This window comes from Rhizophagus irregularis, chromosome 21 (assembly GCF_026210795.1).
Source record: "Rhizophagus irregularis chromosome 21, complete sequence".
Lineage (NCBI taxonomy): Eukaryota > Fungi > Glomeromycota > Glomeromycetes > Glomerales > Glomeraceae > Rhizophagus > Rhizophagus irregularis.
In genome coordinates, this window is record NC_089449.1 from 810977 (window position 1) to 832120 (window position 21144).

General features: G+C 26.5%; 5 protein-coding genes across 5 annotated transcripts; 4 read left to right on the forward strand and 1 right to left on the reverse strand.

Annotated features, from left to right (window-relative positions):
• Positions 1-3687: 3687 nt before the first annotated feature.
• On the forward strand, positions 3688-5009 carry OCT59_013608 (uncharacterized protein; the record flags this gene model as incomplete). The annotated part of the gene is made up of 4 exons (XM_025314685.2): positions 3688-4269; positions 4346-4565; positions 4632-4894; positions 4965-5009. 4 exons carry the CDS (start codon positions 3688-3690, stop codon positions 5007-5009), a joined length of 1110 nt encoding a protein of 369 aa, XP_025184719.2.
• Positions 5010-10065: 5056 nt separating this feature from the next.
• OCT59_013609 (uncharacterized protein) lies at positions 10066-11598 on the forward strand (the record flags this gene model as incomplete). Its single annotated transcript, XM_025314684.2, has 4 exons — positions 10066-10650; positions 10733-10946; positions 11014-11276; positions 11379-11598. 4 exons carry the CDS (start codon positions 10066-10068, stop codon positions 11409-11411), a joined length of 1095 nt encoding a protein of 364 aa, XP_025184718.2. The 3' UTR covers positions 11412-11598.
• Positions 11599-12253: 655 nt separating this feature from the next.
• Positions 12254-13688, forward strand: OCT59_013610 (uncharacterized protein; the record flags this gene model as incomplete). The annotated part of the gene is made up of 4 exons (XM_025324739.2): positions 12254-12838; positions 12930-13161; positions 13232-13494; positions 13573-13688. The coding sequence occupies 4 exons, from the start codon at positions 12254-12256 to the stop codon at positions 13615-13617; spliced, it is 1125 nt and encodes a 374-aa protein (XP_025184717.1). The 3' UTR covers positions 13618-13688.
• A 287-nt stretch (positions 13689-13975) lies between these two features.
• Positions 13976-15503, forward strand: OCT59_013611 (uncharacterized protein). The gene is made up of 4 exons (XM_025314683.2): positions 13976-14586; positions 14659-14827; positions 14897-15138; positions 15206-15503. Exons 1-4 carry the CDS (start codon positions 14005-14007, stop codon positions 15233-15235), a joined length of 1023 nt encoding a protein of 340 aa, XP_025184716.2. The 5' UTR covers positions 13976-14004; the 3' UTR covers positions 15236-15503.
• Positions 15504-16782: 1279 nt separating this feature from the next.
• OCT59_013612 (uncharacterized protein) lies at positions 16783-17001 on the reverse strand (the record flags this gene model as incomplete). Its single annotated transcript, XM_066141634.1, has 1 exon — positions 16783-17001. The coding sequence occupies one exon, from the start codon at positions 16999-17001 to the stop codon at positions 16783-16785; it is 219 nt and encodes a 72-aa protein (XP_066001756.1).
• Between the last annotated feature and the right edge of the window lie 4143 nt (positions 17002-21144).

A 21144-nucleotide genomic window follows, 5' to 3' on the forward strand; every position in this document is an offset into this window, starting at 1 on the left:
ATTTATTTTAGTGAAGAATGGATTTTTTACTATTAATGGATCAAAATCTTTTTTTGAAAATTGGAAAAATTGGAACATTGAGACTGTATTTGCATTTTATAAAGTTCTACTTACAGATGAACATAATAAAGTATTATTAGCAATTTCCAATTTTATTGTAATTATGACTTAATTATCTTAATTGGAAGAAAAAAAAATTCATTACTTTTACAAAAAAAAAAATACTAAATTAATTTTCGTTTTCAGATTAACTAGTACTGATACTGAAAAAAATAATGAATCCCTAAAATTTCTGCCTTTAAATGTACTGTACATATACTAAGGCGAAATTGCCGAAACTTATCGATATTGGTGAAACCTCTTAATGACCACTTCACTGCTGGTATACTTCTAATCAAAAATTTTGACGTTCCAATGTATATTCTTTACCTGGAGGAATATTATCAAAGTATATTACCGGTATTCTTAAGAGAATATATTATTGACTCTAAATGTAATTTATTTGCTTTGCTTAATTACGGTGTGATACATGACGAATTTGCGTAATATTAAAACATCAGACTATCACTGCGGTGAACAACATAGTTAGAAAAATTCTTAAAAGAAATAACTTTAATAATAAATTATTTCATATTTAAATTATGTAATAGTTTTCATATTTAACAAATTAATAAAAAATTCAATTATTACTAATTATTCTTTGAAATTTTTCTCTAACGTCTTACATTTGATAACTGATTAACGCGTTAAGTATGACTCCATGTTCTTATATTTTTTTTTATTTTTAATATAAATTTTGGTACATTGTTTCTCTTAGCATAATTTCGACGAGGGAGAGTTTTTTTTTTATGATCATTTAAATCTAAATTAAATTATTATTTATAAAATGATAAAAAATTGATTATTAAGATTTAATACTATTATAAAATAATAAAATAAAAACTGTTACAATAAAATATATAAACATTAATTATGTTAGCAACGAATTATTGAATCACTATTGAATCCCGTGATTTTATATGAAGTCATATGACATAAATTAGATAGTTTGATAGTCAAAAATTTAGACGTAGTATAAGTACTTTAATATGTCTTAGTCAACTATAATAGATGTTAATAACAATAATAAAAATTTCTATTATTTCTATTGTATATTTAATTAAATCTCCTAAACAGATATGAGGAGTTAAAAATTAAACAGATATCAATTAGACTCTGACAAAAGTAGAAATTAAACAGGTATCGGTGATTAGATATTGATCTGGAAAAATAGATGATATGATTGATATCTGTTTAACAGTTATCGGTAATTAAATATTAATCTGAAAAATAGAGATTAAATAGAACCAATTGTCGGTAATTAAAGATTAATCTGAAAAATAGAGATTAAATTTAATTAGACACTGATCCGAAATATAAAAAAGTAAAAATTAAACAGATGGAAACCGGATATAGCATACTTACATCTTAAAAAATATGTATCTTCACTTGTTAACATTTTTGTATAAATAAAAGGTATTTAAAGCAATAAAAAGTAATTTTTTTTTTCGTCAATTATTTTCATATTTTTTTATCTCAAAAGAATATGTCTAGTGAAAAGTTCTTGAGACATCAACTCATTTCTTACTCAAGGGAAAAGAAAAATAAGTCATATCGCAGTTTTCTCCTTCATTACAGAAAAGAAATCAGCGAATATTCTTTGTATACCTCAGTAATGTCTTGGAGAGATCTCGACAATACCTGGTCCCAGTTCTTGTTGTTAGAGACCAAGAGGTTGTTAAATGAAAACAACTTTGATACATTAGAATATAAGGTGCGTCTTTTTGTTTTGCAATGAGAGGGTAACTCCTGGTCGAGTCCATCGTGTCGTTGCTCAGGAGAATTACTGTGCTGGGATTGCTGGTAACCACCCCAGCTTGCACTGTACAGGCGTCCTCATATTGTCGTTGATAAAAGTCTATTAATCTTGGATGAGAGATTGGTCATGTACCTTCTTTTATCACTAAATAAGATAGCGCATTCTGCTAATATTAGCTTCCTTTATTAGGTTAGAATAGAACGACGTATGGTCGAAATTGCTTTTTAGTGGAGAGTCATTGAAAAATTGATTTATAAACTGATTTAACTCAGTGAGTGATTTACGGGAAATGGGATAATAAAAAACAAAGTTTGGAAAGAACATTTCAACGCGTAGAAGTAGCTCTGAAGAGTATAAACAATTCAAAAAAATGTTACATTGGAGTTTATAATTTATATAACCACTAATTCATTTCTAAAATTATTAATAAAAAAAAAGGAATTTTCCGAATAACTAAATTGGGTTAAAACCGCTAAGCGTTAAGTGACGAAATATGATGGCGGATAAAAATACGATTATTTTTGACGTATTAAGTATGATGTATCAATCCAAACTAATTCAATTTAAAATAAAAAATTATCATATTTCCTTTACAATTATAAACGTATGATATTCAAGTAAGTACATTATTTACAAATCCTTCAATAATAAGTAATCATTAAAATGTCCCGAAAATAGAAGTGATAATACTTTAAAATTTATTCCGAAATTTAGGAAACTGCGATAATGCAATTAATGGTATAAAGAGCAAAAGAAATATCTTTATAAATCACTTCTAATAAATATTGATCAATCGAATTTTAGAAGAAAATGGAAGATATTGATTCAATTAATGAAATAATTAGAATTTAAAGAATTCATTATCTATAAGTCGGAATCAATCTATTGTAGCATTAAAACATGTCGCTACAGGAATTTATTTCAAATTTACGTTAAACTAATTTTCAATTAATAGGTTTATTTTTTATGTTAACAACATAATTTATTTAATTAAATTTTTGTATAATTTAAAAATTAAAAAAACTTGGGTTTTTGTAGGAAACTCAGATCTTTATCCAAAATCTTTATGGAAAATTCAGGTTAATGAAGAATTAGCTACTTAAACTGATACTTCTATAACTATATAACATGTCAAATCCGGAATATATTCTTATCGGAGTTGATCTTTATGATTATTACGAATCTCTTAAACATATGAAAGAAAGGTAACAAAGTATTTAGTATTACATATTGAAGTTACAAAAATGAATTAATATTTTTTTATTATTTTTAGTAGGTTGTGGACTATTGGAAACGATATTTTTCAAAGAAGTGATTTGTCATAACGAAAGATTTTGTGTAAATGATGAAGTAAGTAAATTACAATTAGTAAATTGTTATTAGTAAATTGGTTTATTTTATCGTTTAAAATATTTTATTAATACGTGATGTATTGAGCTCATTAAACGTTTTATTTGGATCGTAGATTAGATTATGATTGGTTCTTTATAGAAATTTGTAATTTAGATTTATTTCAACTTTAATTTCATTGTTAATTCATTGATTTTAAAGTTTCGTTTAAATAAAAAGATTTTTGGCTATCGCCTATCAGCACATCACATGATAATTCTTTATTTCTCGTATTACAAAATAAATAAAATAACATAAAAATAAAATAGCGATTAGCGGCCAATAAGAAAAAAAGATTCATTGGGCGTAACTTTGGCGTATTAATAATGATAAACTTTTCTAAATTCGGCAAGTATCTTGCAAGTATGACGAGTTAGTATTATGGGATCATCAACATAAATTTAAATTTCGTAACCGAAGTGTAATTTTCTAAAAAAAAAATGGGTATTCCAAAATATGATGGAAATATTCACCCAAATGAATGGATTATTGATATACAAAAATATTTCAAACTTAAAAAAATCGATGATGTTGATGGTTTGGAAATTGCTATATTATCTGTAGATCCTACTATCTCACTTCCAACCGAGGTTGATAGTTTTGGGAAACTTTGTAACGTACTTAAAGAGGATAGTTCTTTTACAATATTTAAAAATACAAATGAAAAAATGTTAGACTCATTAAAATATATTCCTGAAAATAAAGGTGGTAATACTTCAAAATTTACTTCACAATTTAAGAAGTTATGTTATAATGCAGAAATTAATGATATAGAAGAACAAAAGAAGTATCTTTATAATTCGCTTCCGCTGTATTTTGATTCTATATCAATTGAATTTTATAAGAAAATGGAAAATGTTGATTCAATCAATAAATTAATTAAAGAATTTGAAGATTTTGCTGTATATTTATCAAAATTAATCGTGAACGAATCTATCGTAGCTTTAAAACATGTTGCTACAGGAAAATATTTAAGTTCAATTAATAATTTAAGTTATAATACTGGAAGTTCTAGTCAATTGGTATATTTACTTTTACTTTATTAGAATCGTCATTTTTATAAAGCTAATTTCTTTTTCTTATTTTTAAATACTTTAGGTTTTTGCAGCAGAAAATTCAAAATTTAGTCCAAATTCTTTATGGAGAATTAAATTTAATAATAATGAATTAGCTACTTATGGAAGTACTTACATAACTTTACAACATGTTAGATCCAATAAGTTTCTTGTAATAAATTATGGTAAGCTTACCTATTATTACAGTGGTATTAATTCTGAATATTGTTATCACAAATCTCCGTCAGCTAACCACACAGAAGGTAATATCAAATATTTTTGTATTTTATTTATTAAATATAATGATTAATCAATGTTTGTTGTTTCAGTGAGCTGTGATAATATTACAAATCATAGCTATTGGGTTAAGGATTGGGAGTTTAACCATGCTAAAATAGGAAATCATCAAGGTTTTTTAAAATCGAATGATATTATTAATCTACGCATTAAGAAATTCTATGATAATAATGGTGCTCGTTGTCAAGATGGTCAATATGAATTTTTACGTAGTCATGATATTCAATTTACAGTTGGAAACGATACCTTTCAAGAAATTGTTTGTCATAATGAAAGATTAGGAGGGAATGATGAAGTAAGTAAATTCAAATTAGGTAAATTGATTTTATTATAGTATTAATATTAAAAATTTCTTTCTTTTTTAGTGGTGTATTGAGCTCATTAAGCAACATACTTGGACCTTAATATAGATTATTACTTTTTTATTTTTCAGTTATTACAAATTTACCTCAATTACTATAGTACGCATCTTAAATTCAATTGATAAAAAAATATAGTGGTTAATTTAAATCATTGAAAAATACTTAATTTACGAATAGATAGTTATATAAGCCAGTTTTAAAGTTTTTAAATGACTGATAAAGCGAGGTTTTAGCCATCTTTTTTTAGCTTCTGCTGATAGTGTCAGGTATTCATTCTATTTCCGTAACATGAGATAGTAATTATTATCAAAAACAAAGAAATAAAAACAAAGAAATATAATGAAAGATATCGAATGTTAACTAATCAGAAAAGAGGAAATCCAAGTTTATAAGTGTAAATTTTGCCACAATAACAAATGAAGTTTATTCGAAGTATTTAATATGATAATATGGAATATTTCATGCCTAATAACGGTTATACACTGATAGCCTCACACGATCATGATAAATTAAACAACCATAACTTTGCTGATTTTTAATTGCATTTTTAGAATTAAATTATCAATTTCTTCATTTTCAGTGGTCCAATTTATAAGCAATTTTTTTTAAACATTTCATGTAACATGATTTATCAATGTAAAGCCAACTTGAGAAATTTAAAAGTATTAATTAATTCTGTATATATCTGTAAAATCGTAATCTCTATGGTTTGTAATGTACATACTACATATCGACAATAAATCTGAATTTTCACATGACAAATTTCTCGTATGCCGCACATTTTCATTTCAAAATTTCTATCAAAAAATGGATTATCCATAATATGATGGAAATACTCATCCAGATAAATGGATAAATGATATTTTAAAGTATTTTGAATTTAAACAAATACTTAATATCAATAATTATTACTTGCAAAGTGCAAAAAAATATATCCTTTACAATATTTAAAAAATACAAATAAAAAGAATATTACAATCATTTAAATACTGTATATTCCAGAAAGAAAAAACGCCAATACGTCAAAATTTGTTTCAGCTTTGCAAATTATGTTATATCTTCGTTTGTAGACCCTCGTAAGCATATTTACCTGCTTACAGTAAATTCCGAATTTTCAGTTATCATCTAAAAATTTAACTTGTGATACAAACCATATCAAATTATACATTTTTGAATAGCTTTAAATTTTGAACTTTTCACATAAAAAATTTTTTTTGCTAAACAGCTATAAATTTATTTATAATTTTTAAATTTTTTAAATTTTTCTTTAGATCTTTCAAATTTAATTTTATTAGTACAATGTTTATATAGAGTAAAACTTTAACAAAAATTCGAATCACATGATTTAAACAAATTGATAATCATTATTCACAAAAAAATTTTAATGCAGCATTATGTCAATTTTACTGCGTGAACTAAATCCGCCCATATGTGTCCTGTAATAAAACTATAAAGAAACGGAAACAGTTGTAAGTCCGGAGGAAAAAAGATAAAACTCTGATTTGCGATTTCATTGGATGACGTCACGTGAGGGGACGGAGAGAGAAACTCACGTGATCGATCATTTTTCATAATGTGTAGACACATATAGTCCTTCGCTTCGCTCCGGACAATAAATTTAATAAAATTTTGATCTGTCCTATTTATAGTTGTTTATATGTCATGGTCTTTGATCAAAAAAAGTTTGTGATCAATAATTTAAAATAATTTCAAGCTTTTTTTTTGGCATTAAATAATCATTTTATTATGTTTTAATTATATGTATAAATTGACAATTGATTTGTACCCAATTAAATAACAAGCATAATTTGCTATTTTGATTATTAATTTTTATAATTTTAAATACTATGGTAATTTGGTAATTGAAAAATGATTAAGTTGGGTTAACTGAGAATTTATTTAATAGGATAGTTACTATATAAAGATTTTATTAGATTTATTATAGAAAGAAATTTTTTTTATATTTATATTATACGCTTTAATAATTACTATAAAATGATTTTATACTATAAAGATTCTATTCTAATTTTTGAAAGTTTTTTTTTTTTTAAAAAAAAAAGTTTTAAAATTTATGTTTATTGAAATAAGTAAAAAAAAAAGTAAAACTATTGCAATTTTCAACGGTTAATAAAATTCGATGTCGATCATGTAACAAAATAATTATTTTCAGTACTTTAACTTTTTTTTTAAAGCATCATAAGGAGTAAAATAGTATTTATATTTAAAAATATCAAAATACGAAAGTTTTGATATTTAACAATGAAAACTTGAATAATAATATACCTTCTTATTATTTGATGAGAAATTTTATATAATTGGTCCTGGTCTTCAAATCCTGGACCGAAGACCGATCGGTTCTTCTAGGACCTGATCCAACCGATCCAATCCTATCTACTAATGAAAAAAAAAGTCAGCAGTACAAAAAATGAATATAACCAAAAAAAAAATCCAATTCAATATTAAAAAAAGGAAAACCGGCGTAAAACTTTTGGTGTCGCAATATCATTGTATAACATGAACAAGTTAACATTAAACATGGCAGGGAGCTATAGTCATAGTATAATTAGAACTGTAATAATTCTGACTTTTTTTTTAATTAAGTTGGTTTATACTACCATACAGTATCATAATTATTATGATAAATAGTTTTTAAGATTTAAAGAGAATTTCTAAATTTTAACTGGTGGAAAAATTACTGGTAGATCATGTGATTGTGTATTAAATATTCATGTGATTTATTATGATGATGCAATTTCATTTGGCTCGCTTCGCTCGCCGGGCTTTTCTAGCCAAACCATAACTTTTACTTTATTTGCAAAATTTTTGATTATATTTAACATATCTATAAAAAAAAATGAGAAATTACTCTTAACTAGCTATTAACATAATTTTTTTCTCATTTGGTAAAGGATGATCATTTTCGGTTTATTTTGCTTGTTAATCATTTTTGGCTTAGTTATTTCATTTGTTAATCATTTTAAGGTTAATTAATTATCTTGATTGTTGTTTATTTTTTGGTTTAAAAATAAAAAAATATATATATCAGAATATGTGATTAACTTTAAATAACAATACAGAAAGATTGTTTATTACTCGATAAAGCATTTATTTAATATTTACTATCATCATTTTTGGAATTACGGCTCTGGAAAAAAATTTTTCATGATTATATTGTAATAAAACAATTCTACTATCCGATTGTTGATCATTTTTAGTTCTGGAAAATTATGATAACTGAATATCATAATAATAAGACAATGATAATGAAATTTTACCATTTAGTTGTTGTTTATTGTTTTGTTTCAAAATAAAAAATTACTTGATATAACATTTATTTAATTTTATCATCCAATTGTTGAGAAAAAAAAATTTTATGATAACATTATAATAAAACTACAATCTTATTATCTGATTGTTAATCATTTTTAGAATTACTACCCTGAAAAAATTTTCATGATAGCATTATAACTAAAGTTGCCTGCCAAAACTCTACAAGCTATTGTCGAAATGTCGAAACTAAAACCTGTAGAAATGCCGAAATGCCGAAATAGTTTCGACATGTCAAAATTGTCGAAACCTAAAAATATTACGTTTCACGTAATAACTCGGCGTCCAATGATCGTAGAAAAATGCACCATAGCTCGTTGGAATCGTCTCATAACGACGAGTCAAATGGTGGTTAGATCGTCGTCTTTCTACGATCACTGGATGCCGAGATATTGAGCGAAACGTCAAAAATCGGCATTTTGTATTTTGCGATACTGCGCCATTTGACGTTTCACTTAATAACTCGGCATCCAATGATCGTGGAAAGATGCACCATAGATCGTTGGATTCGTCTCATAACGATGAGTCGAATGGTGGTTAAATCATCTTTCTACGATCATTGGATGCCGAGATAATAGACGAAACGTCAAACGGCGCAGTAGCGCAAAATACAAAATGCCGATTTTTGACGTTTCGCTCAATATCTCGGCATCCAGTGATCGTAGAAAGACGACGATCTAACCACCATTTGACTCGTCGTTATGAGACGATTCCAACGAGCTATGGTGCATCTTTCTACGATCATTGGATGCCAAGTTATTAAGTGAAACGTCAAATGGCGCAGTATCGCAAAATACAAAATGCCGATTTTTGACGTTTCGCTCAATATCTCGGCATCCAGTGATCGTAGAAAGACGATCTAACCACCATTCGACTCGTCGTTATGAGACGATTCCAACGAGCTATGGTGCATCTTTCTACGATCATTGGATGCCGAGTTATTAAGTGAAACGTCAAATGGCGCAGTATCGCAAAATACAAAATGCCGATTTTTGACGTTTCGCTTAATATCTCGGCATCCAGTGATCGTAGAAAGACGATCTAACCACCATTCGACTCGTCGTTATGAGACGATTCCAACGAGCTATGGTGCATCTTTCTATGATCATTGGACGCCGAGTTATTACGTGAAATGTAATATTTTTAGGTTTTGACAATTTTGCCATGCCGAAACTCCCTAATTTCGGCAGGGAACTTTAATTATAACGATAATGTAATGACGACGATAATGAAAATTTACCATTTGATTATTGTTTATTTTTTGGTTCAAAATAAAAAAAAAATGTATCTATATTTAAATAAGTAATACAAACAAATTGTTTATTTACATAATATTAAAATTTGTCATCCGGTTGTTGATCATTTTTGGCTAACAAAAAAATTATTCAGTTTTCACATGATTTGCTAAAAATTTTATCCCATAATTTTTAAGCAAGAAAGATCATTCTATATAAGTGCAATATCACCCTATGGGTGGCTGGGTGGCGCGTCACATTATTGTTATGACTTGAAATGATTGACATGTCATGATAGGTTAACGTTAACATAAGATTAGTTTTTGAGTGATTTCCATTTTAAGATGCTGATCCCCATCTTTGGTATTGATTTGCTGATTATATAAATACATTTCAAATCAAGCTTTTCTATTTTAGTACGATCGGCAACCAACAAATCTTTTAGTGTTTTAACAACGTAGATCGTTAATATAAATTTAGAATTCCGGGAAATTTTAAAACCGAAGTGCAATATCATTTCTTTCTAAAACTACCAAAAAACTATGGAATTTCCAAAATATGATGGGAATATTCACCCAAATGAATGGATAAATGATATTAAAAAATATCTTATATTTAGGAATATTAACAAAGGTGATCATTTAGGGATTGCAATATTATTTGTAGATTCTTTTATCACGCTTCCAGCTGAGATTGGTAGTTTTGAACAACTTTGCAATTTACTTAAGGAAGATATTTCCTTTACAGTGTTCAAAAACACAAATGAAAGAATGTTACAATCATTAAAATATACTCCTGATAGAAAGGGTGGTAATACATCACGATTTATTTCAAATTTTCGCAAATTATGTTATAATGCTGAAATAAATGACGTAGAAAAACAAAAGGAATATCTCTATAAATCACTCCCAGTGGATTATTTAGATCGTGTTTCAAATGAATTTCATAAGAAAATGAAAAATGTGAATTCAATCAATGAATTAATTAAAAAATTCGAAGATATTATTGTTGATGAAGAAAATTTAATTACAAATGAATCTGTTGTAGCATTAAAACATGTTGTTACGGGAAAATATTTAAGTTCGAATAAAGACTTGAATTATACGACCGGAAGCAAATCTCAATTGGTATATTTTGCATTATATCCTTTATTTATGAAAATACAAATGATTTACAGATCCAACATACTAATATAATTCTTAAATTTAGGTTTTTGCAGTTAGTTCAGATCTTGATCCAAGTTCTTTATGGAAAATTAATTTTAATAAGGAATTAAGTACCTACACCAATGGTTTTATAACTTTACAACATGTCAAATCCAAAATGTTCCTTGGAATAGATTATGGAAAGAATGAATATAATGGAAGTTTTCATTATACACAGTATTACGATCACAAATCACCGTCAACTAATCACACAGAAGGTAATATTAATTAATTTGTTTATTTTGTTTATTTAATATAATAATTAATTTATATTTATTGTTTCAGTGAATTGTAATGATATAAACTATCATAGATATTGGGTTAAGGATTGGGAGTTTAATCATGCTAAAGTAAGAGACAATCAGGGCTTTTTAAAATCAAATGATATTATTAATCTACGCATTAAGAAATCCCATGATATTAATGGTAATTATTGTCAAAATGGTCAATATGAATTTTTACGTAGTCATGATATTCAATTTACTATTGGAAACAATATTTTTCAAGAAGTTGTTTGCCATAACAAAAGATTGGGAGGAATTGATGAAGTATGTAAATTACAGTTAGTAAATTGCTATTAGTAAATTGATTTTATTTGATCATTTAAATTTAAAATTTTATATTAATACTAAAGTTTTTTTTTTTTGTAGTGGCGTATTGAGCTTTTTAAACACTTTATTTGATAGATAATTGTGTTGATTGGTTTTTTATTGAGATATAAATTTAATTTCAATTTTATACATATTTAAAATTCGTTATTAATTCATGAAAATGGGTTTAAAAGTTTCCAAGTGGCCATCACACATGTCACCTGATAATTCTTTATTTTTTGTATAAAAATAAATAAATTTTTCGTGATAAAATAAAACACTGTCCGGTGTACGACCACCCCGCAATCCCCGCATCATTACCTGCATGGATTATATGCTTTACATCCAGGCTACCTACACAGTGAATTATTTTCTCGGGTAAAATAATAAATTTATTAATAATAAAAATGCGTAAAAATACAAAATATTGCCCAAGTTCGCCTATTTATATATAGATTAACCAAATCCTTCATATTTATTATCCCATATCTTAATAAATCAGTTCCTAATATCAAATCTTTTCTTCTTGAGTCGATTACTTCAAACTCCAAAGGTATTTCTAAATTTTCATCAATTTCTATTCTAATTTCCACTCTTCCTAATGAAGCTATGTTATTTCCATCTGCTATTGTTAAATATCCAAATCTAACTACCATGTACCATACTTACTCTTAGTTTAAGACCACCAAAATCCCCAATTACTATAGTTTAAAGTCATTGCGGACTAAAATAAATATTAAACTGCGCCATTTATCTAATCATAACACAAAAAAAAAGGTTCATTTGGGCGTAACTTTTGTGTAATAATAAGATAAATATTCTAAATTTAGCAAGTATCTCGATAGTATGACGAATTATTTGCGGATCATCAATATAAATTTGGAAATATTTAAACCGAAGTGCAATTTTTCCCTCAAAAAAATAAAATAAAAAAAATGGATGTTCCAAAATATGATGGAAATATTCATCCAAATGAATGGATTAATGATATACAAAAATATTTTAAACTTAAAAAAATCAATGGTACTGATTGTTTAGAAATTGCTATATCATCCGTGGATCCTACTATCTCGTTACCAGATGAGATTGATAGTTTTGAGAAACTTTGTAACACACTTAAAGAAGATATTTCTTTTAAAGTATTTAAAAATACAAATGAAAAAATGTTACAATCATTAAAATATATTCCTGAAAATAAAGGTGGTAATACTTCAAAATTTATTTCAAAGTTTAGAAAACTTTGTTATAATGCAGAAATTAATGATATAGAAGAACAGAAAAAATACCTTTATAAATCACTTCCAATAAATCATTTTGATTCAATATTAATTGAATTTTATAAGAAAATGGAAAATGTTGATTCAATCAATAAATTAATTAAAGAATTTGAAGATTTTGTTGATTATGAATCAAAATTAATTATAAATGAATCAATTGTAGCATTAAAACATGTTAATACAGGAAATTACTTAAGTTCAATGGAGAATTTATGTTATGAAACTGGAGTTAAGTCTCAATTGGTATGTATGTTTATATATTATTATCAATTATCGTTATATTTTTTTTATTCTAATAATTATAAATATTTAATTATACTTTTTAATAATTTAGGTTTTTGTACAAGGAAGCCCAGAACCTGGACCAAATTCTTTATGGAAAATTAAATTTATTAATAAAGAATTAGCTACTTGTGGAAATACTCACATAACTTTACAACATGTCAAATCCAAGAAGTTTCTTGGATTAAATTATGGAAAACTTCATTATGATACTTTTGGTGATTATGTTTATAATTATTATGAATATCTTTATCACAAATCACCATCAACTGATTATACAGAAGGTAACAAATTAAAAAATTATTTTTATTATATTTATTTACTTTAATAATTAATATATATTTGATATTTTAGTAAGTTGTAATGATATTACAAATAGTGATTATTGGGTTAAAAATTGGGAATTTAATTATGATATAGTAGAAAGTCATCAAGGCTTTTTAAAATCAAACGATATAATTAATCTAAGTATTAAGAAAATGCATAATAATAATGGTAAATATATTTCAAATGGTCAATATGAATTTTTACGTAGTCATGATATTCAATTTACTATTGGAAAAAATGCATTTCAAGAAGTTGTTTGTCATAGTGAAAAATTAGGAGAAAATGATAAAGTAAGTGCATTATTACTATTAATTTTATTTGGTTTTATTTTATTATTTATTTAATATTTAAACTTTTTTTCTTTTTAGTGGTGTATTGAACTTATTAAACAATATATTTGGACCTTAGATTGAACTGTAATAACCATGATGTTTTTATTTGATAATGTTAAAGAAATGACTTGTCTTCAAAGTTTCGGTATTTGAAAAAAAATTATTAATAAAAAAAAAAATTAAATCAATTTATTAATTAAACAAATAGTGACAAAAGCTAGCTATAAAGTTTTTAAATGACTTACATAAAGATTTTAGCTATCTTTTTAAGCGCGTGTTAACCTGTTAACCATGAGAAATAATTTAAAAAAGTAAATAATATTTGAAAATCATTTAATGATTTGTTATGGGCGTAATTTTTGGGGTAACGACAAATAGTAAGACAACGTAGATCATTTTATATAAATTGGAAGTAAAATTTTATTTTCGTTCTAATGACTTTCTTTCTCTCTTTATTAAAAAAATATTATGGAATTTCCGAAATATGATGGAAATATTCATCCAGATGAATGGATAAAAGATTTTCAAAAATATGATTATTATTGGCGTGAAAGATACCATTTAACATGTTTGGAAATGGCCAAATCATTAGTAGATTCTACAATCAAAATCCCAACTAAAATTCGTGATATTGAAGAACTTCGTAACGCACTTAAAGAAGATATTTCTTTTACAATATTTAAAAATACAAATAAAAGAATTTTACAATCATTAAAATATATTCCTGAAAGAAAAGGTGGCAATACGTCAAAATTTATTTCAAATTTTCGCAAATTGTGTTACAATTCAGAAATAAATGACGTAGAAGAACAAAAGAAGTATCTTTATAATTCACTTCCAATAGGTCATTTGTATTATATTTCAAATATATTTTATAAAAAAATGAAAAATGTGAATTCAAACAATGAATTAATTAAAAAATTCGAAGATATTATTGTTGATGAAGCAAATTTAATTACAAATGAATCTGTTGTAGCATTAAAACATGTTGCTACAGGAAAATATTTAAGTTCAATTAAAAATTTACGTTATGAGACTGGAAACAATTTGGTATGTTTTATATTGTAACTTCGAATTTTTTTTTAATCGATTTTAATATAATTAATGTAATAAACAAATTAGATTTTTGTAGGAAGCTCAGATCCTGTTCCAAATTCTTTATGGAAGGTTAAATTTGATAATGAATTTGCTACTTATACAAATAGTTCTATAAAGTTACAACACATCAATAGTTGGCAATTTCTTGGAATAAATAATGGTTATAAATCTCCGTCAAATAATCATACAGAAGGTAGTATATTAAAATATATGTTGCTTTATTTTATTAAATCTTTAATTAATGTTAATGTTTATTTTTTAGTGAGTTGTAAATACAGCCCTAACGATATATATTGGAGTGAGAATTGGAAATTTAATCATAGTAAATTAGCAAATCATCAAGGATATTTAAAATCAAATGATATTATTAATCTTAGTATTGAGAACCGTTATTATAATAATAAAGTTGAATTTCTACGTAGTCATGATATTCAATTTACTATTGAGAATAATACTTATCAAGAAGTTGTTTGTCATAATGAAAGATTAGGAGGAAATGACGAAGTAAGTTATTTATTATGTATTTAGTTCAAATTTTATATAAACATTAAAAACCTTTTTCTTTTTTTAGTGGTGTATTGAACTTATAAAGCAAGCTTAAAATTACTTTAAATAGCAAAGTGTAAGTAGGTCAAATCAACTACTAATTTGCTCATATACATCATTTCTTCAAATAATTGTATTTTAAATAATCATGAACTTAAAAAAATCTATCCGTACTTGTTTAGTTAATTATATATTATGTAATTTTATTTACTCTACTACAAGTTTAAAATTTCTCAACAAATTTGTTTGGGTCAATAATTACATTTGAGTACAACTTTAAAATTATATGAACAAGTGACGTAAAACTTTAGCATGTTCCTTCTAAATAAAAGAAAAAAAGGATGGATAAAAAATATACAATATCAATTAACTTAGTTAATGGTTTTATTTTTTTATTTGGAAAAATGAACGAAGCTTTCAAACAATACTAACATTTCTTAATAATTAACATTTTTGTCATCGGAAGTACAGTACTATATTTGTTATTTTATAATCATTTTAAAAATGAATTTAAGCTTAAGAGAAAGCTATATTCTTTAGAAGTAATGAAACTACCACTATAAAATTATCCAATTCCCACATGGATTATTATATTAAAACGAATATGTGATTTATACATATTTTTGAAAAAAAAAATTTTGTCACGTACAGTACGTGTATTAATGTAAATATACTTCAACAAGAGAAATAATTGCTGGGTAGGTGTTTTCATTACGTAGTGAAGTGGAATTTTGTTACACGCGTCAGATTTAAAAACGGTTTTTTTTTACTATAGTTATTAACGCAATATCGCGCGGAATTTTTATTACTTGGAATTATAAAATTTTCATTAAGCAAATAAAGAAAATCTGACCAGGAAGGATTTTTGGAACGATAATTTGTTTGTTTCAAATTAGATGCTCTTGGACTGGAGTATTATTATTTATTTGATGTTTACTGTTGAGATGGCTAATAGCATTTCCAGTTAGCCCATTTAAAGAACTTTTTCATTACGTATATCACCAATTTCATTCACATATTCACAGGACAAAATATTATCATTACACTTATGTTCATCATCCCATCATCCTTATCACGTTTATTTTTATTGTAATTATTCTCATTTTCGCTTTGATTTTCACTCACTATCAATTTCAATATCTCTTATCTGCTGTCTTGTCCTTTTTTTGCATGTTTTAGTTGTTTGAATTTATGTGACATCGTTTTTTAATTTCAATTTATATATGTTCTATTATAATAAAAATAAATAAATGAAAATAAACATTACATATTGCATACATAAATTAAAACTAGATTAAAGCTAAAAAATCACTTTTTAAATATCATGTCGTGTAGGGAAGTTAAATTTTCAATGAAAAATCCTTTCTTAGATTAATTGAATATAATAATAGAATTTCAAAAAAAAAATAAAATAAAATAATACTATAAAAATAAAAATAAAAAAATGCGAAAATACATTTAATACATTTGTTATAAAAAGTTAACTTTAATATTGAATCAATAACATGTTTAATTTATTAAAAAGAAAAAAAGTAATAATGTTCAGCACGTAGTACACTTATTAGTCAAAATCATCTCTAAGAAAAATGCACATTGAAATAATTATGGAACTAGCGTATTTATAAAATACCCACACATTGTGCACGTTAATTCACTATCATCATTATCGCAATGACAGTCGTGATAGACTGCTGTGACGTTCGCGACCGGTGTTCCAGATGATGGAAGGTTGCGAGGATTATAAGGTATTTGCATGGTATGTGGATTACTTCCAACATACGTACTTTTTGTATTAAATATATCACTACTATAACCGTTCATGAAGATAGGATCAATGACGTATATATAATAAGCGTGTTCTATATTGAAATCATTCTTAGGGGAAATTTTGAATTTACCGATGGCCTAGATAGCTTCTGGTCCTTGGAAGGTGATGGTAATAACAGGCACATTATTAGAATCAGCACCCCATCGAGCATCTGTAAGCCTAGCTGAAGTTTCGGGGCGCGTTTACAATACAAAAGAGTTAAGGATATTATGAAAACAAAGTATTTATTTGACTTCATCATCTTTATGTTATTATTGGGTTTATTAGGTTATAAAAATTTGGGCTTACAATTATATTTATTTATTTATATATTTTTTTAAAACGATCTTAAAATTCTTTCAATACTTTTTGCTATCATCATTTCAAAATACGTGAACATGTGAAATATGAAAAACATAATTTGTGATTTACAGTTTAGCTTAAGAAAGAATGATTTTTAAAAACTCTCTTATTTAAATTTCATGCAAAAAAAAAACTCATGTTTGAATATGTTCATGCATTTTCGAAAAAGGCGAGTCCTTTCCATTATCGAATTTTCTATATCGCCATTTTCAAAATATGTGAAAATGTGAAATATGAAACAAAAGATTTGTGAAACTTATAATTTTTAGCTTAAGAAAGAATGATTTTGAAAACTCTCACTTGCATGTGAATATGTTCGTTAATAGGTAATCTGCATTTGTAATTAAATTATTTAAAATAAGAATTTTTAAATAAATTCTTTGTAAAATATAAATTAATTAGGGTCAAAAAATAACCGAAAAGGAATAGGTTTATGATATTCCTCAATAAAATTTTCCAAAGATTTTGACTTTTATATTGCTATGAAACTATCTAAACCTAACCTAACATCAAAATACAAATAACTAACTAATTACACTGTGTATTTATCTAGAAATTCTAACCCTACTTATCACTATTTTGTCCCATAGTGATTGCTCCGGCTTGACTCCCCATTCGTTGGCGTCATCTACTTATTTAACTTCCTTCGTAGGATCAGCCTTTTTATTTTTTTCTTGCGAAATATCGGGTAACCTGGACGAATAAGCTTTATTAACTTCATTGAAAGCGGACACGTCCGTAGGTTCGATCTTTCTGGATAAATTTCTCAATACGGTTCCTTTTTCTCTTATCGATCTTTCTTGGTACAGATGTCTTAACTGGTCAACCATCTCTATACATCGGCATGATTGATTAATAATACCTTAATTGGAGATCCGTAAAAATTGGCCAGCATTAAGCATAATGCTGCCCGGTTAGGGATTTTTCGGGATTGGGATTTTGTACCAAGACGTATTCAAATACTTGATCGATCAATCATTACAATGCTGTACTGGATTTTTTAAAAAGGTTGTTTTGAAATAAATTCTTTTTAAATAAATTCTTCCATACTGGATCAGCTGTCATGAATAGGTTTAATAGAAATTAAAAATAAAAGCTCATTTTTGTATAATTTTTTTTTTCATTTTTATTTTCTTTCTTTGCATTTCAAAATTGGAAATCATTTTATACATATTTCTCAAGAAATTGACCATGGGAATCTATATCAAATTAAGTTCTAAGTATCACACTCAATGAAAGTAAATGAGTTAGTGAGGGCATCATACACATGCAATACACGCGCAAAAATTAAAGATAACTTCTTTACTTTAATCTCTTTGAGTATACCTCTGTTTATTTGCGAATTTTGACAGAAATACTATCTATTTTGTTATCTGAACACCATCAGGCATCAGCCATGCGTGACTTTACCCTTATACTAATTCTCACATTAACCCTGGGTTTCTTAACCACAGCAGAATCTGGTTATGCAATTCCGGAAAATTTTTAAAGACATTCTCATGTTTCAGAAAGATTGGGATGTAATCGGCCCTTTTTGGAAAAACAGATTCTACAGTATGTGAAAGGTGCTGAGTCATTTTCTCAATTAAAACAATTGTACGGAAAAGCTTTGCGAGCTTTTGGTGCAGGACGGAACTATGGTTTTCGGTTCAAAAACTTAGGTCTCGTTGATGCTATTAAAACGTTCGATTCAACAAAATTGAGCAAGCTGTTTTTAAAAATATAGAAAAATTGACTTCGAAAGCAGTGTATGTGCAGCAGACAAAGTAGCGATGCACTTAGATACGGGGTAAAAATATTATTTTACTATAATGTTTAGAATATGTAATTCAAATGTACTGTGATTTACGACTAAATTATGATTTGTTATATTCGTAGTTAAAGTTGCAGGAAGACCAGTAGGTGCGTCATCAATTTTGAATTTTACCAAAAAAATTTGCTTTTAGATGTATATATATCAGACATATATATATAATTTTTTTATTTTTGTTTTTCACTCTAGCGATTTCTATAGAAATGATAACAGCAGAGATGGAATAGCAGCTGGTGTTGAAGGTGAGTGAAAACTTTTAGATATCACAGATCATATATTTCTGAAGACTATTAAATCTTTAATGTGACTGGCGTACCTGCGGTCGAAGCAGAAATAATAGGAATTACAGAAGAAGAAGCAGCATCAGTACTCGCAGCATGTGCAATCTGGAAGGATCATGATGATCTTTTATCGATCATTATTTATTCAATTATATCTACTATAATATTAACTTCATAATAATATGTGTTCAAATTTTACAAAATTACTTTGTATTAAATTTTATTCAGATTGCATAACTTTTACTAGCTTCTTAAATTTTAATAAAAATGCTGTTATATTAAGTTAATTAGTTCAAGTTGGACCGAACTGGTCTGATTGGGGTCGATCCGGTCCAACTTAAGAGTTTTCAAGTTGCAGGTCCGATTTGAGTGTTCTCAAGCTGTGGTCCGGTTCGACTTGAAGGTTCTCAAGTTGATGGGTTGATGCCTTGAAGGAATCGATAAAAATGATTTTTTTTTAATTGAAAAATGAATTTTTATTATAATAATCTGATTGGTTTTATTAAATAAATCGTCTTACTACAAGTACGATATTCCAATTCATACTTGTCGACATCGATGCTAAAGGCGCGCCATGCGCATAATGTATCGCATAATGTGATGCGCAAAATGCGCATGATATTTGGTGGTATTGTACCCAATTTTAATTTTGGCTGATGTCCGTCGCTCAAAAATTTAGATTAGCTCATTTAGTCACACTTGTGTGCTCCGGAATCCGGACTTAACAAATAAAAATAAATTAATCACCTCAAATTCAAGTCTGAGTGATAACAAATCACTCTATGATTTTAATTCCTCAAGAAATTTTCTTTCATTTTTTATTTTATTAATAATTTATATAAATCTTCAATTTTTTTTTTAATATTACATGAAGATTGCCGTACACCAAATTCTCTAACATTAATGTCAATTAAGTTATTAATCTTTTTTTTCAATAAATTCACCTAATAAATATTTCACTTGTTCAATTACCAAATTTTCTAAAAGATTTGTTTCTTATATTATTAAATTTTATGTTTTATTTAAATAAAAAGTAATCATATCCAATGATTACTCGAGAATAAAATCTCGCTGATCAGCGTTTAGAATTTACATAAACTACATTTGAATCGGATGACGGTGATTATATAGAAAACATGTAGCGTACGGTGAGCTATGTATGTACGTATAGTGGTCAATGTATGGCAACGTCCGGTATACATCACCCTACAGTATACATCACCTTTCCGTCGTACCCGATGACGGTGCATTTTTTGAATGAAATGTTGGAAGTACAAATGCACGTCATCGTGTTACATACATTTTGAATGGAATTTTACTTAATCCTGTCGGTATAGAATAATATTTCCTTGTAATAAAAAAAATATGGAAGGAAATTCAAGTTAGATAAATTTAATATTTTAAGCAATATTAAAATTTAATTAATTGCAAATCGTGAAAACTTATTTTATATAATATAGAATGGAAATTCTTTTATTAATACTTCTACCGGTAACTTAGAAAAATTAGAGGAACTGTGGATAAAGTTTACAATATCCTAGTTAAGGCCGGGCAAAAAAAATTTTTAGATTCTCGTGACATAAAATTTTAAAAATGACTCGGCCGGGTCACGAGAATCTAAATTTTTTTTTTTCCCAGTCTAACATAAATAGAAAGATTAATATAAATTATATGATAAGCTAGAATTTACATTTTTGGTA

Bases quoted from the DNA above. Each gene is read 5' to 3' on its own strand.
- OCT59_013611 (XM_025314683.2), top strand. From the start codon at position 14,005: ATGGAATTTCCGAAATATGATGGAAATATTCATCCAGATGAATGGATA. The intron at 14,587-14,658 runs GTATGTTTTATA...TAAACAAATTAG, and splicing joins ATGAGACTGGAAACAATTTG to ATTTTTGTAGGAAGCTCAGA. The intron at 14,828-14,896 runs GTAGTATATTAA...TTTATTTTTTAG, and splicing joins GTCAAATAATCATACAGAAG to TGAGTTGTAAATACAGCCCT.